Source organism: Embiotoca jacksoni, unplaced genomic scaffold (genome assembly GCF_022577435.1).
Source record: "Embiotoca jacksoni isolate LCO1_2020_lvr unplaced genomic scaffold, fEmbJac1.0.p SCAF_33, whole genome shotgun sequence".
Classification (NCBI taxonomy): domain Eukaryota; kingdom Metazoa; phylum Chordata; class Actinopteri; family Embiotocidae; genus Embiotoca; species Embiotoca jacksoni.
The window spans coordinates 3,923,606-3,941,182 of NW_027185385.1; the positions used below are offsets into that span (position 1 = coordinate 3,923,606).

At 40.7% G+C, this 17,577-nt stretch overlaps 1 protein-coding gene across 2 annotated transcripts in view; it reads right to left on the bottom strand.

Moving 5' to 3' along the window:
* Positions 1–13,696, bottom strand: part of ntm (neurotrimin) — a 438,955-nt gene extending 425,259 nt beyond the window's left edge. The window contains exon 1 of one of the 2 annotated variants that reach the window (XM_069165071.1): positions 13,487–13,696. In XM_069165071.1, coding sequence (XP_069021172.1) covers positions 13,487–13,547 — 61 coding nt within the window. In that variant the 5' untranslated portion in view covers positions 13,548–13,696. The remainder of the gene's footprint in view (positions 1–13,486) is intronic. The other variant, XM_069165070.1, reaches the window with a different exon arrangement.
* Between the last annotated feature and the right edge of the window lie 3,881 nt (positions 13,697–17,577).

Sequence of the window (17,577 nt, forward strand, 5' to 3'; positions counted from 1 at the left end):
GTCCTTTCAGAGCTGTTTAAAGTTTTGTCAGTTGTATTGAACGGTTAACTTTGCATTCATCAATTGCAAGGATAGAAGAATCATTGAAATTACATTAACACACTTGGCCCTCCTCCAATGGGGAATTTGAAATTGATGCCTCTATATCCTAAAGCATCCTCCTTCTGTTTGATAGTCACCTTTGTTAGTGGCTCGTTTGATATACTTTGAGCCAAAAAGTAAGCTGATGGAATGATGAGCTGCTCACAGTTTGGAGACTGTTCAGAAAACTTTGCAGACCAACTATGAGGAGAAAAAAATGACAACTATACCTTTAATGAAGATGCCTGCTCCCAGGAGGCTCAACACTTTCCTATTAACACTCTTCCAGATTCCATCACAAAGGCCTCTGCCAAGGGGCTCACAGAACCATCAGTGATAGCGCTAATTGAAATATTATCTCTTGTCCCTCACGCAAATGCTCGGGCAAGCCCCCAATAATTGCACGCAAATTATTCCTTCAACCACGTGCTTTGCTAACTACCAACTCTGCCATCTGTTCCAAAATTACAACCACACCACTGCACTAGTTAAGCACCCTTAGTACACAGCAGCTCCCCAAATGTGAGATGCCTTTCTGGTATTAATGTATGAGGGCAGGAAGAGTCTCAAGTGGCCTCCTTATCACCGTGTTGATGTCAAAGATCTGGTCGGGTGACAGGATATGATTGATGTTGGTATCGACTGCCTGCCCACCTAACTTATATCTGTTTCTCTTCCTTGAGATTTCATATCAGATAAAAATAACATATGGAAGATTTAGGAAAGTATCTCAGGTTGTAAATGCTCCTGTAAGGCAGGGAAGTCTCCACAATCCATTGGGTAAAGACAAGTAGCAGAAACATACTGATTGTATCAGAGGTACAGGCAGCAAAGAGATAGTTGCACAAGAAGTTATTTTCCATTCCAGACACAAGAACTGCAGGTAAGCTGATTATAACACAGACAATGGAATTGCCATGTAATGACAAGGTCACTCTGAGAAGGAAAAAGATAAAACAGAACAGCAAAAAGACTAATTAGTGTCACATACAGTAGTAAGACAGGAATCTGCTTTTGTTCATTGCACACTGGAAATATTAATTATTTAGACTGTGTGCTTGTAACTGTTGTTACTTATTTTATTGTGCTCTACCCACTGAGTCTAACTTTGGATGCTTCTTTCTCCTTCTACATTTAAGGGATCAGCATCCAGTGGCCAACAATACAATACAGTGGCTTGAATCCCCAGGCTTCTCTCGGTTGGTCTAACTTGTGGTCTCCAACGAAGAAACTTCTGGCAACAATATTCTGTCCATTCTGACAGAATACAAAGTAATGCCAAAGAAAACGCCGTCTTTGACATGCATTACAAAGTCCTGTGATCCCAGTTATGCTTGTATTGTTAGAATAGCAAAAGACAAACACTGTCACTTACTGTGATTTGTGCGACTCCTTGTCCTATATAATTTCTCTACATTGCATTTTGTACTCTGCCTTGCATGCGTCTATGACTTTTGACTCCAGATCGTGTGTTAAGCCACCAAACCTTTTTTGCTGACAGCACACTATTTGCTGCAAAAATGAAATGAGATGAAATGCACGTTTAGATTTTTCAGGTCTTGCTGCACATAAACCAGGAATTTCAAAACCACCAAAAAACTAAAATCTCATGTTCCAGTAGTGGGGGGCTGTGGCTCAGACGGTAGAGTGGGTTGCACACTAATCGGAAGGTTGGTGGCTCGATCCCCAGCTCCTCCTGTCCACATGCCCAAGCGTCCTTGAGCAAGACACTGAACCCTTAGTTGCTCCCAATGGTGTACCATCAGTGTGTGAATGTGCTCCTGATGGCAGTACCCTGCACGGTGATCTGTCTCATTAGTGTGTGAATGGGAAAACCATGTTAAAGCGCTTTGAGACCAAAAGGTGATAAAGCGCTATACAAGTACAGACCATTTACCATTTAGTGCAATTCCTTACCAAAGTACTCTATACATGTAACATACTATAACATGGAAGAGTAATTTACCCTTCACTCACAACAAAGATACAAAAGACCCCCTTGAAAAGTACAAAAAGCTGGAATTAAACTGTTTTTGTGAACCCATGTGCAGAATATGCTCGCAAAAAACTGCTAATGCTGTACAGAAGTAAATGACATTTGGTTTTGGTGTCGATGCTTCACACATACCATGATTTAGGTCAAAATTACAGTGTGTAAAATAGCACATTCATATGATGAATGTTGATGATTTATTTCTGCTATTAAATTTCTTTTAGAGGCCACAGCATTTGTCATCTATACCATAATGTAAGAGATCACTGTATGTATGAATGTCTGTATGTTTGCCCTTCGCATATCTCAAGAACCATTCATCCCATTTGTTTTGGACAAGCGAAACATGCGACATGTTTAATATTATTAATAACCTGTTGCATTTGTGGATCACTAAATTGCAGCCCCTGACTGGAGATCCAAGATGTGTAAAGTAGTAGGCGAAGTGTCGCCGCAGACAGAGAAATAAAATAATTGTATTTATAATTATATTTTAACAGTTAAGTGACATTTAACTTGCATAAAGATACATCACTCCATCTTCATACATATTTCTCTCTATCTCCTCAATTACACGATAAAGGAAAATAAATATGTATTGCGACGCAGTCAAGCGTGTTGTCACCGACATCCGCAGCGAGCTGTTCTCAATTTGCTACACAACAATGCCATAAACTAGGCAATAGTACTGGCAAATACTATATTTTGAATGGGCACTGCAAAGGTTTTTTTTTGCAAAATTACTTGTTTCTTTGTTTGATCTGATTATGTTTCTTTTTCTAAACTTTACCATAAAATAAATTCAAAAATGATAGTGGTTATGTTTATTTGTGCAAATAAGATGCCGAAATTGTCTCTAAAATCAACTGCATGTACTGTAACTGCTTCATAAATAATGTTCCTAACAAATGCAAAAAAGTTGTTTAGCAAAGTGGAATTGTAGCCTCAAATCAACTTCCTCTAAACTCTCTAATTTATGTTCCCTTGGCATTCACTCACCCTAAAGGACACATACATACATATATATATATATATATATATATATATATATACATATATATATATGCAAGTTGCCTGTTTAAGCAGGTTTTCTGTGAAGCTGCTTACATAGAAACAAAGTGCATAATGCGAGCTGTCACAGCATTCCTCAGACACAACAACCTGGTGAATGGACACAGTCTGAAGTCACTATCCCCACTGCTTATTAATCAGCCCTCCCTGGCGTGATCCCTTTTCACCATCAAGTCACATGACCACCTCACAGGGACTTGGCAAGCTTCATGAGGAAGGAAAAGCTATTCAACAAGATTTAGCCTTTACTTTTGTGCAATTTTAAGTATTGCTACTACGTGATGACACTGCATTATTTGATATCCATAAGTGAAAAGTGACGGCATCTGCAAACTGAGGACATCACTAAGCACATTTTGATAACTTAAATAATGAAAAAAAAAAAAAAAAGAGGAAAGAAACTGATAAAGATAGCATTTTCTGCCTATGTGGCAGATTTACCTGGCAATATCTATCCACATTTAAAATATCTACATTTCTGAAATTTCCCCCAGGATAAAGGTTCTGTATCTTTCTGTCTCTCAGTTCACTTCTACCCGAGGGCTTCTTGGCATGTAACAGTTTAGGAGCGAAAGGCGATAATCTGATTGATACAATCTAATCAATCAATTTGATTTTCTTAGCATCTCCTCAGTTTGTTGTTTTCCTTATTAGCCCTACTGAATTGCCAATGCCATACACAAGGCAGCCTCAGTGCTGACAGCCTGCAGTGGAATTCTAGGAAAATTGATGACTCGATTGGAGTGTGCAAATCAATCAGATTTACATTCAACTTTCAAAAACCAAGAAATGATTTATTTGTGATATAAACCTGTGAAAATACAGAATGCACACATAAAAACAAAGGAGCAATATTGAATACAGAAGTAGAATGCAATATGTAAACTGCTTCCCGCCACAACAATGGATAATAATTACTGCCAACTTGCAAATTGCCTTTTCAGAAAACAAACATAGCCTATTGTTGTTTGCACGAAACAGACAATATTTAGTTTCAGACACTCGTGACTCTAATTTCTTTAATTATATTGTAACAGGGAGCACCGTAAAGTTTAATTTCAACAAATCATATCCAACGTAATCTCTTGGTTCAAGATGTGAAGGAATGACAGGGATGAAAACACTTAGAAATATTTGCTCGTGATCAATCCTTTTCTGGTTCCATTTTGGTGCTTGTCCTGCATTTTTCTTATTGAATGGATGTCATGTTCAAATATTTTAAACTTATATTGAGGAAGCAGAAATAGCCGTTTTAACTGTAAAACCATTGAGCATACTGAATAGACCTTAATTCAATGCAGTCATGAGACAGATTGTATTTCAGGTAAACATTTTAGGGAGGCATTACCAAAAAACACTTTTGTTAATTTCCATTACTTTTTCTATGACTCTGTCTACCTACATACCAGAGCTCTTACTTGTTATTTTAACATCCCACTGTTCATATGAGGAAAACATGAGATATGGAGTCTGCAGTTCCAATATTTGTCATGCATTCAAAATTTCCCTCATACGTTATAAGAGTAAAACGCTACTCCAACAGGATATGGTTGTAAAGGCTGCTGTAATGACATAATGTAGAAGTCTAATGACAGTGTTTTCTAGCTTTCTAACATAAAACTGACTTCAACAGAAACACCCGTTCGCAGTGTCACCGAACCATCCAGGAGTTTAGTCATCATCCTCATAACAGCGAACTCGGATCACCAACCAGGCAGAGCAGACAACAGCCCTCGGGCCGAAGACCCCAGAGGGAAAAGGAATTTGCAGCAATGATTACCTAGTTGTGTGGACCAGATGTTGCAGAGGGCATCACTTTTAAAATGTTGATTATATTTACTTATTTATTTATTGAAAGGCTTTATGATTTTACAACTAATAGGCGTTATGTGAAGCCAATAGTCTAGTAGTCATTGCATATTTAAATTATTAAAATGTATTACTTAAATATATTTTTAATTTTGGGACATCAAAAAAGTAGTTTCAAAGGCTGTAATAGATAGCATTGTTAACACTGTAACATTGCTAATTACAGGAAAAAAATACAAAACCAAAATTAGGAGCTTTTAAAACATAACTTATACAACCACACAAACTATGTTGTAATGCTAAATCAGTCAGGATTCTGAATGTGTCGGAAGAACCAGCACGGAGAAACTCATTGATTCTATGGTGGGACCTGCAGCCGGTGTGGATACACACACACACGCAACCAAGCTGAGCGGCGTGTGAAAGGCTACGCACACGCCAGGCATGCAGTGTGTGTCCCAGGCCTGCGAGGACCTGGTGTGTGAGAGTGTTTGAGAGAGAGAGTGGCAGAGAGAGGAATAGAGCGTCGAAGGTGTGTTCAGAAAAAGACGATAACAAGAAAACCTGGGAAGAAAGTTGAAGCAAACGCAAACGGTCGTAGGGAGAACATGAAAAGTCCAAACAGAAAGGTCTCAGTCTAGGTTCGACCCAAGAACTTTCTCGCGGCGGGGCAATAACTCTAATCACTGCACCACCATGCCAACCCAGAATTAACGCATTACAAAAAAACGAACACACAAATTCATCTGCAGCGCTCAGCTTCAATCACTGATGTTAAAAACCACAAACCGAGCCAGAAATCTAGGTGTGGTCATGGATTCAGACCTCAATCTGAACAGCCATATCATGACAATTACAAAATCAGCCCACTATCACCTGAAGAATATATCAAGGATGAGAGGAGTTGTGTCTCAACAGGATTTGGAAAAACTTGTCCATGCATTCATCTTCAGTACTTGACTACTGTAACGGTGTGTTTACAGATCTCTGCAAAAAGTCATTCAGACAGCTGCAGCTGATTCAGAACGCTGCAGCTCGAGTCCTCACTAAGACCAAAAAAACTGCATCACATCCCTCCAGTTCTGAAGTCTTTACACTGGCTTCCTGTCCAACAAAGAATTGACTTTAAAATCCTGCTGTTGGTTTATGGTTATGAATGGTTTTGGGCCAAAATACATTTCTGATCTTCTGCTACCTTATGAACCCTTCAGACTCCTCAGGTCGTCTGGGACGAGTCTCCTTTCTGTCCCCAGAGTCAGTACTAAACATGGAGAAGCAGCGTTCAGTTTTTCTGCTTCACATATCTGGAACAAACTCCCAGAAACCTGCAGGTCTGCTGAGACTGTCAGCTGCTTCAAATCAAGATTGAAGACTTTTCTGTTTCCCGCCTTTAATTGAACCAGATTCAAGGATGTTGATCAATTTACTGTATTTCTGCATTTTACTTCTTAAACTGCTCTGCAACTTTTATTCTATTTTTTAGCTTGTTTAATGTTTAATGACTGTTTTTAATGTTTCAATCAATGTTCTTAATTGTTTTTAAATTTCCTTTTCTTTTGCCTTATGTTTTGATGCTTTTAATGGTTTTATGTGAAGCACTTTGAATTGCCTTGTTGTTGAAATGTGTTATACAAATAAACTTGCCTTGCCCTACCTTGCAGAGTTAATCATAAATCAACACCAATATGGTGCTGATTATTTTTCTGTGCATCGACAAATTGATTAATTCATGAACTCAGTCATTTGAAGCAAAGAGCACTGGATATGCTTGTGTGAAAATAATGAAGCAGCCATATATGTAGAGTAAAGCAATAGGAGCCTTGAATACTTTTTTTTACAAAAGCTACGTGTCCTCTACAACAACATTAACATTACTATGGCAACATATGTATGGAGTCAACAGTTAGCATGAATGAGTTCTGTTGAATGAAAAGAATGTCTATTATACAGTGGAGTGTTGGCTTTTAGGCTACCTGCATTTCATATAAATTATTTTGAAGGAAATTACATTTGTTCTCATTCATAAAAATTGACCAGCCCTTTAAAAAACATTTTTTGTATACTTTAATCGCATCACTATCTGCGTAAAAGTAAAGGAGGCAGGTTCTGGCAGAGTGCATTAACAACATACATAACAAGGCATAATTTTGGTCTAATTGTGAGGGCGTCTGTGGGTGGACTGACTTTAATCACAACCTCGTGGCCAATTTACATTCATTAATCATCGTTTGATATCACAGCACTCGACACAGGTGGGTGATATTTACCTACCATTGACAGCCATCTGTCTGCTGTGCCCATACATTCTGCTGCAAGGTTTTATGCGGACTGCCGCACCAGGGGACTGACACAAAAGATTTTTTTTTCTGTCTCTTTTGCCTGGAGATCCCTACTGAGTAGCTGTCGCCCTGCGATAAGAAGAGAACACACTCTACCCATCAACAATGATCTCAATGTCTTTAACAAAAGGCTGCATACAACAGGCACACCATGACTCCTGTAACCACCACTCCTATCCATCTCCGTCTTCTCAGCTGGTCATCAAATGACAACTGTTGCTCCAAATTTCAATCTAACCGGCTGTCTTTTTTTTTTTTTGTCTTTTGCCCAACATAGGCCGATAAAGGAAGGAAAAATAAAACAGGTCTCTGTCAAAAACAATCAAACAAACAAACAAACACAACTAAATAAAAGCTTGTGTTGAATCCTGGCAACACAGCCACCACTGTTTCTCCCAGCTACATGTGGGGAAGGAGGGAGGGAGGCAGGGCACTTTGACAATGAGGTTGTCTCATTATCAGTGTTTATCTTATGTTATGGGGGGAAAAAAGCACTTTTCCTTCTTTACTTAACGAACATGTGCTGCTTCTTTTGGGGTAGTTCGGATATCTGATGTTCCAAACAAATGCACTGATGTTAACATTTGATTGCTTCCCACCTAGCCTTCATGTTTTTAGTATGTTTATTTGCTTCTTGTGGAAGATGATCAGCTGTTGGGGTTTCCCAACCTTCCCTGGAAACATTTTGGAAGCGCGATCCACTGACAGAAACAGTAGGATCACTTGCAGGAAAGCAGGACGTGTTCTTTGTGTGAAGTGCCACTGAACTACTGCCTCACCCAACAGAAAACACAAAGCACACAATTTTAGTTCTATGACTTTTTTTTTTCAGGCGTGAATGCTGTTAAGCATGACCGTTCTGTCATCGAGAGTTCATTCAATGGTCTCTGGCAAATCTTATGACAGAAAATAATACAAAACTGCATTCCATGGAGGGCGCAGTGAAGCTGACCTTGACATATTCCCACATATTTTTCCAATTAAAGCCAAAGGATGCACATGACACTGATGTACTGTGAATGATGTCGGTTGTCTCCTGGAGATTATTGCTACATAAAAGAAGCCTCACACCTTCTCTCCACTGAGCTCACATGGCCCCACAGCAATTTTAGCCTGCTGCTCATCTCCGCAAAGGTGCACAGAGAAGACCTTTAAGCACTCAATTTGTGTTAACTATCGTCCAGATGTGCACTACTTCCTGTCCCAGCGGCTTCAGCCTCAGCCAACTAGCAGAGAGCTTCAACCAAAGCGCTTCTTAAGCTAAAACTGCACGGGGGCCGCGACGCGTCAGGTGTCGTGTTTTAACTGTCACCAATAGGACACGCCGCAAAGCAAAGCGTCAAGACCACACACAGCATGGAAAAACTGATGTGATGTGTAAGTTGCCAATTGTCCTTGTTATAACGGCATTGTGTTGCACAGCTTGGGATATTTCTCGCTTCTTCCTCATCCATAGTGAGACTCCAACAGAAGGGGGCGACAGAGTCGAGCTGCATCAGCAGCCGAGTAGAAGACGAAAGGGAGCCATGAAGTACAGAAAAGCCATTTTTGCTCGGGGGAAAAATTTCCTGTCAGAAGCAGTGATACTGGAAGTAGGACAGGGCGGTGAAGTGTTGCTGGGCGGCGCGCGGCACACACTCAGGCGCCGCTGGTGTAGTGTAGGGGCTTACATCGAAAATAATAGGAGCAGCTGCTTTGACGAGCGCCGTGCGGCGCCTGAGTGTTTTGGCCTTCACTATCTCTATCAGTCACTCTGGACTGTTTTTGCTCCTGTGATTTGCGCTGCTCTCTAATGCCACCGTGCCTGTCTAGTTCTGACCCGTCAGATCCTCTCGCATGTGTCTCAACACTTAAAATAGCATTATTTCCCTTAAGAACAGTGACAACATGAATAACTGCCTCCATTTCTGATCATAATCAGATCAGATGAGAGGAGCTACTGTACCAGCTACTTTGTATTTTAAAGCGACCATGTTGCATGTTAAAGTAATCCTGACAGCCTACTTAACAGCTTTAACTCCCAGCGATACAAACGGTTTGGGCCGGGTAATGAAACAATTTACATAATAAATGCTTACAGATGCAATTTGTACAAAACTAAATTCCATCCTGTAATACCACTTTGTACACCAATAGATTATAGAGAGTCTCTGTGACATCCAGCCAGTCTGTCCTTACGTAATTCGGTGTTACACTGAAATCCTGTCAGGTCGGACTGAGGGCAGACTGGACGCGACGTGACTCACTCTTGCCTGTTGAGTTTCATGATAGTTACAAAAGCAAGCTGGTCAGCATGTTAACCTCAGTAAACATCTGTGCTACACAATACATACAGTGGGTACGGAAAGTATTCAGACCCCTTTACATTTTTCACTCTTTGTTTCATTGCAGCCATTTGCTAAAATCAAAAAAGTTCATTTTATTTCTCATTAATGTACACTCGGCACCCCATCTTGACAGAAAAAAACAGAAATGTAGAAATTTGTGCAAATTTATTAAAAAAGAAAAACTGAAATATCACATGGTCATAAGTATTCAGACCCTTTGCTGTGACACTCATATTTAACTCACATGCTGTCCATTTCTTCTGATCCTCCTTGAGATGGTTCTACTCCTTCATTGGAGTCCAGCTGTGTTTAATTAAACTGATTGGACTTGATTAGGAAAGGCACACACCTATCTATATAAGACTTTACAGCTCACAGTGCATGTCAGAGCAAATGAGAATCATGAGGTCGAAGGAACTGTCCAAGGAGCTCAGAGACAGAATTGTGGCAAGGCACAGATCTGGCCAAGGTTACAAAATAATTTCTGCAGCACTCAAGGTTCCTAAGAGCACAGTGGCCTCCATAATCCTTAAATGGAAGAAGTTTGGGACGACCAGAACTCTTCCTAGACCTGGCCGTCCAGCCAAACTGAGCAATCGTGGGAGAAGAGCCTTGGTGAGAGAGGTAAAGAAGAACCCAAAGATCACTGTGGCTGAGCTCCAGAGATGCAGTAGGGAGATGGGAGAAAGTTCCACAAAGTCAACTATCACTGCAGCCCTCCACCAGTCGGGGCTTTATGGCAGAGTGGCCCGACGGAAGCCTCTCCTCAGTGCAAGACGTATGAAAGCCCGCATAGAGTTTGCCAAAAAACACATGAAGGACTCCCAGACTATGAGAAATAAGATTCTCTGGTCTGATGAGACCAAGATTGAACTTGTTGGCGTTAATTCTAAGCGGTATGTGTGGAGAAAACCAGGCACTGCTCATCACCTGCCCAATACAATCCCAACAGTGAAACATGGTGGTGGCAGCATCATGCTATGGGGGTGTTTTTCAGCTGCAGGGACAGGACGACTGGTTGCAATTGAAGGAAAGATGAATGCGGCCAAGTACAGAGATATCCTGGAAGAAAACCTCTTCCAGAGTGCTCTGGACCTCAGACTGGGCCGAAGGTTCACCTTCCAACAAGACAATGACCCTAAGCACACAGCTAAAATAACAAAGGAGTGGCTTCAGAACAACTCTGTGACCATTCTTGACTGGCCCAGCCAGAGCCCTGACCTAAACCCAATTGAGCATCTCTGGAGAGACCTGAAAATGGCTGTCCACCAACGTTCACCATCCAACCTGACGGAACTGGAGAGGATCTGCAAGGAAGAATGGCAGAGGATCCCCAAATCCAGGTGTGAAAAGCTTGTTGCATCATTCCCAAGAAGACTCATGGCTGTACTAGCTCAAAAGGGTGCTTCTACTCAATACTGAGCAAAGGGTCTGAATACTTATGACCATGTGATATTTCAGTTTTTCTTTTTTAATAAATTTGCACAAATTTCTACATTTCTGTTTTTTTCTGTCAAGATGGGGTGCTGAGTGTACATTAATGAGAAATAAAATGAACTTTTTTGATTTTAGCAAATGGCTGCAATGAAACAAAGAGTGAAAAATTTAAAGGGGTCTGAATACTTTCCGTACCCACTGTAGATGTTTGACATAACATCAACAATACAACATCATCACATTTAATGGATAATTTAATTTTTTTGTATCAAATAATCCTAAACATTGTACTATTAACATAATTATTACATTTTGACAAACCTCATCCCAGCCTAAATCCATAATATGTAGCAAAATGTGAATACAATCTAATATGAATTTTGGAATCAATAAGCATGGCTATGGTCATTTAAAAAATATCCTTGGTGTAAACTAGTAATGCATTCATAAACATCTGCTTACCTGTGAATTTTTATTTATTCATTTGTGTTCTTTGGCTCTGTTTGCTTGGTATCAAAAATGCTTGTATTAGAGAAAAAGATAATATATTTGCCTCTTTTTACCTGTGCCCTATTCAGAGTTGCAACGACCCAATTTTGCCATGGGGACCATTTAAGTTTTATGTAATCTAATCTAACACATCTCTGACTCTGCAAGAGATCTGCTGGTACATGCAAATTATTTCATCAAAATAGATCTTGAATTGAAATGGGGAGGGGTGGATGGAATTTGTCTGGGTGTACTACACAGTTTTAATAGCATGGCAATGTGACTCAAAACAAAACACTGTCTCTCTTGTTGCTTGGCACAAGCAACAAGAGAGACAGTGTTTTGTTTGGCACAAGCAACAAGAGTTTTGTAATTTGAATATTTATGAAAATGTTGTATAGTACGCAGAGGGTATGTAAACATAATGACTGTACAATAAGTAATGATGTATGGTATTAACAGTGACAGTGTTGCTGAATTTCATTAAGTGTGAGTTAAAACAATCTGTCTCTGATCCACTCAAGCACACAGTGAGTCTTGATTATTCCACATACCTCTGATGCAATTGAAATAGACTATATAATAAGACTAAAAAAGTGAAAAGAGTCTGTATGAGTTATATTTGCTAAAACTGTGCGCCACATAATAGCAGAGATTTAGTTAATACACTGACTTTATGTGATTAGACAAATAAAACATTTGTATTAAATGTGTTGAGGTTGATCAAAAAGCATAATTTCAAAGTCAGAATACCGATTAGAAATCATAAAAAACATTATTAAGGAGGTGAGCTGGTGACCTTATTTCTACCATTGGCAACAATTCTTCAAAGTATGGGTCATTAGTTTAGCTCTTTATGAAAGAATCTCTAATTTGCTGTGTGTGAGCTTGACATTTCAAATCAGCAGGATGTAGAGGGACGCAGTTAGTGCAGCCGAAGACTCATCTACAAATAAGCTTCTGGCCAAATAAAAGAAAGTGAGGTCTGGAGGGCTGATGAGGAAAAGCACACCTCCTTCATTCATCCATGAATCCACTTCACTCATTTGTTTATTAACCCAGTTATTTATGTAACCAGTCTCTTCTGACTTCAAGGGTCATTATCAGGCCAAGGAGACTTAATAGCATTAATTTTTCCTTGAGTCCCAATCTTGTTAGACTGATGACAGAGCTCGAAAAAAGGCAAATAGCCTACACAACCTGACGATTACGGATGATACGACTGCGGTTTTCATTGCTCTTAAGTGGACTTGGTTTTCACGTCTTTAAGCAACGCCTCCATCTAGTCTTCATATTCAGGTGTAAACAAGGTCAGAAAGGCTGGGCTGCTTGACTTGATCTCGCTTCTCGCAAAGCTCCTCTTGCCTGCCCGGAGAATAAATGGCTTAATTTGTATGACCTGACCACGAAGTCAGTGTGGATTAGGAACTAATACTTAATCAACTTTGCAGCAAAGACCTCCCGTCCGGGAGATTTGTCATGCGTCAAGATGTTCCGCGGGCAGCAAGCAGCCCCACGCAGAAAAAGGACAATTGCACAGGCATTAAAATGAAGTGCAGTGTGACTAAAGCCGACACTTTTTCTTCTTTTCTTTTAAATGCAAAAATGCACAACCAAAGCAAAACTACCGCTGACAATTTACCGGAGCGATTAAACTTTGGCAGAAGAGAAAAAGGCTGCAGTCTCATAAACCGGCGTAAAAACACATTTACTCGGATAGCGCTTGGAGTCCAGCCGCTGGCATCATGAGGGCTCAGCTGCACTTTACAATCGCTTAATTTAAGCTTTCCCTTAGATGGCAGATATGGTGTCAAATGTGGAGACAAACACCCTCCGCCACATTATCAAGGCACTTCATGAAGAACAAACAATCCGATCCAAACAGATTCCGACGGTAGCGATAACAAGTGCTCCAAGGGATGACAAAATCCATCACTTACCTTGCTCCATCAGCAGGATGGTCATCCCGACAAACATAGCCCAGAACAGAGGATTCCTCATAATTGCCGATCTGTTGTTTGCCTGCAAGCGTGACGTTGTTTGGGAAAAATTAGCACGTGAGTCTCTGAAAATCCTTCACTGAAAAAGTGCTTTCCTTCAAGTCCCCGGCGCTCCTGTCTGACTGTAAAGCATCCACCAGTGCAACGCTTAACAAAGTCCCTCCTTCAACTGTGAGGTTATTGGCAGCGGTGCCAGCAGGAAGCTGGCGGTAAGGACAGTAACCGCGTCCGGTTTCTCAAACGAAACACAGTTGCCGATGTTCAGATATTTATGTGGCCCACTTGTCGTTCCGGTGCTTTTAATTTGAAATATAAATCACAAACTTCCTGTTCTGATCCTGTTGTATGTGAAGACTTTGAAGGAGCTCGTAGCAGCGACTTCTTGTGGAGGCGATGCTGTCCCGTCAGTGTAATACTGACGAAAATCATACTTACTCATCTAATCATAATCATACATCTTAATTTAAGTTAGGTATATTTAGTACAAGCAAAAAGAGAGCAGTTTGTGTGGAAGTCAGGGCCGCAAGAGCCAGAGTTCATTTCAGGATTCTGGTTTTCATAGTTTTTCTCAAATTCAGATACAGTCTATGATTCAGACCTGAACAGGAGCAAATCAATAGGCCCCCAGGGGCGCACAAAATCACGATGGCAACAATAAAATACCACCAAGAGAACTACTGCATGCGCAGTAGGACAACACAGCACTTTGTTTTCATTAATTAAAAGTATTATTTTTGTAATTTCTGATATAATAATAATAACAACAACAACAATAATAATAATAATAAATGATAATAATAGGCTCCAGTACCCCCCCTCCCCCCGTGACCCTGAACAGGATAGGAGAAATGATCAAACCCTGATTTTTTTTTTTTTACACTGTAGTATGCAATTTTAATAAAACACTTCAACAGTTTTGTAATTCCTCTATGCTGTTTCTGCCAAATCTCTTCCATATTTCTCATTGAGTAACTTACAATTAGGGAAACAGCACCTCACTAAATGTTACAATATGTGGGGTGAATGTGTGGTGAAACATTGTATTGCAATGCAATTTTCACTCATGTCCTGGGGGGGCGGCCAAGTTTGCTACCTTTGGTTAAAAAATAAGAAAAAGAAAGAGGAAAAAAAGATTCTGACATTTAGTGTGGAAAATTATGTTGGCACAGACTGGGTAGCTGGTAGCGCGAAACTTTAGCACCTTGTCTTCTTTAGAAAATAATTCTTGCTCACTTAAAATCAAAAAGTCACAGATTGTGTTGTGAATTTTAAGATTTTTTTGACACGTCAGGATTAACGATGCTTTGGACTTAGCAAGAAGCATTGACGGAAAGAAGCACAATGAAACGGGTTTTTTTGTTTTTTTTTAAGCACCATGACATTCTGATGAGACTCATTATTGCAACCTTGTATCTTGATACCAGGTGATCATCTGGTCTCGTTACACTGGCAGTAAAAGAAGAAAAACACTGTATTTGTCTGCATTTTTCTGCAAAAAAGAACATAGATTAGAGGTCTTGCCTTACTTTGTTTATCAAAAAGTTTGCCCAAGCCACGCCACCCTTAGTTTTAAGTAACTACTACAGTCCTTTGCTGTCTTTTGTGGCCACTGCAATGTGTCAGTATTAGACCGCAACAAAGCAGTAGTATAAAAAGAACACATGGTCGTTAGGTATGAAGGTACTTTTGTGTCTTTTTTAAGCATGCAGAATTCTCACATTGCAATCAAAAATCAAGTTTGTAAGTAAAAATACATTGACTGAGAACAAAATTATTTGAATTGCAAACAAGTTTTCCTTTTCAATTTTGTTGTTTTTGTTCACAGACTTGAGAATTTTGCATGTGTCACAAAAAATTTGGTTTGGAAATCAGACCTCTGGTTGCGAGTCAAAAACTTATGGTTGCAAGTTGAGTTGAACGTAATGGGTGGTACCTCCGTTCATGGATGAAACAATAGTTTCTATTGATGGGTTTGACTTGGATCCACAGTATGGCTGTACATTGTAGACACTTACCTTGCTCCCTCTATAAACACCCGATAGAAAAGGAATGTGTGTTAAGCTACATGGTGGTTTGTTTATGTAATATTGCTTTTTTCTTTTGAAATGCTGTTAATTGTGCCAGCATGACCTTCACTTTGGTTATATGTCACGTTTTCAATGAGGTTGGCATGCCAATGCTTTCAGCAGGATGCTCACATTTCCACTGGCACATATAATTTTCTATGCCACTGGATGAAGAGCAGCCTGTCGCTCCATAGACAGGATATCTGTCCCATATCTTGATGACGTGTTGGTTTATGGCAAGTCTTTTGACTGACATTGGAAGATGTCAGTCATAGCAAGGGTCTCCTTTGATATAACACGGCTCCGAGCTCTTCTTCATTGGTGACATTTGTGCAAAATTAATGGAATGTAAAATTTGGTTTTCGACTATGACAAATGCTTTGGGATGGGGTGGTAATTGTCCTCTTTTTTTGTCCTGGAAGGTTTTTGTCATGGTCTGATGTTGTCGTCTCAGTCAGTAGGTCATACAGCCATTTTGTCCAGAGAAATTACAGCTCTAACGTTTATTGGGTCTGATCATCCCCATCTTCCCTGTCCTGTTGAGAAGGTGCGTCTCGTTCCTGGTAAGAGTCCAGCTGCAGTGCACACCCGTCTAGGCTGGGCTCTGCAAGGCCCAACCTTGTTTCCTGTCAGCCCCTTAAACCCTAATGCAGCTCATCCTGTGGTGATGAACGAAGTCCTTTTCCATGAGAGCTACTCCACCCAGTCAGATCTCCGCCACAATGTGGAGAAGCTGTCGCAAATCGACATCCTCCCATGTCAGAGTAACACATTTATAGCCAGATCTAAGCAGGACTCAGATGCTGAAGTCCAACAAAGCTTCCATTTACAACCATAAAGTAGAGAAGTTGGTACAGGAGAGCTATGTCAGACCTTCAGGAGGAAAGTCAGTCCAGTGAGTCCTGTTACACCCCCCATCATCTGGTGGAACATAACGGCAAACATTGCTTAGTCTTTAACTGTTCATTCAAATACAAAGGTCAAAGTCAGAACGACTACCTCATTCCTGGTCCAGTTTTGGGTCCTTCACTGATGGGTGTCCTCCTGGGCGATAGGCAGCACACCTATGCTATTAGCAGAGACATCAAATCCATGTTCCACCAGATCAGACACCTGCCAGAGGACCAACCCCTTCTCTCTTTCCTCTGGAGACACATGAAAGGAGATGAACCGGCTAGCGTCTATGTGTGGCAGGTCTTACCCTTTAACACCACTTGCAGCCCCTGTTGTACCATATATGCCATACAACATTATGTGAGGAATCTATAGCCAGGTAACGAGGACGTTCTTCAGTCCATCTTACAATCCTTCAATGTGGACAATTGCCTAAATAGCCTTCCCTCCATTAATGAGGCAAAGAATCTGTTGGACTGCATACGCTCCCTTTTGGTTGTGGATGAATTTGAGATCCAACAGTGAGCCAGCAACAGTCCTGTGGTTGTTCAACATTTTCCCCCAGAGGCCAGGTCTGCCTCTTCAGAGCACTGGGTGAATGAAAACCACACAGACCCTCAAGAAGGAACCCTGGGGCTTGTCTGGCACTGTGGTACAGACCAGCTCGGTTACAGGCACCGACCGGTGGGGTACTCCTCCTTGAGTCTCAGAAATATATACAAGGTCCTAGTCTGCCAGTATGATCCCCTTCGCTTCCTCACCCCCTTCATCACCCGTCCAAAGGTTTTGGTGCAGCAGCTATGGTTGAAGGAGCAAGAATGGGATGATCTAATCCTACCTGCAAACATCAATCAGTTTGGAATACCTGGGAGGAAGAACTCCACAACCTGCACAAGATTAAAATCCCTCGTTGTTACAGCCCACCGGACAAAGTGATCACCACAAGGGAGTTGCATGTATTCTGTGATGCTTCAGAAAAGGCCCAGCAGTCCTGTGGTCAGACTCCACTAATGTGGATCAACTCAGAAACCTGTTGCTACAAAATATTTGTCGCTAACCGCATAACAGAAG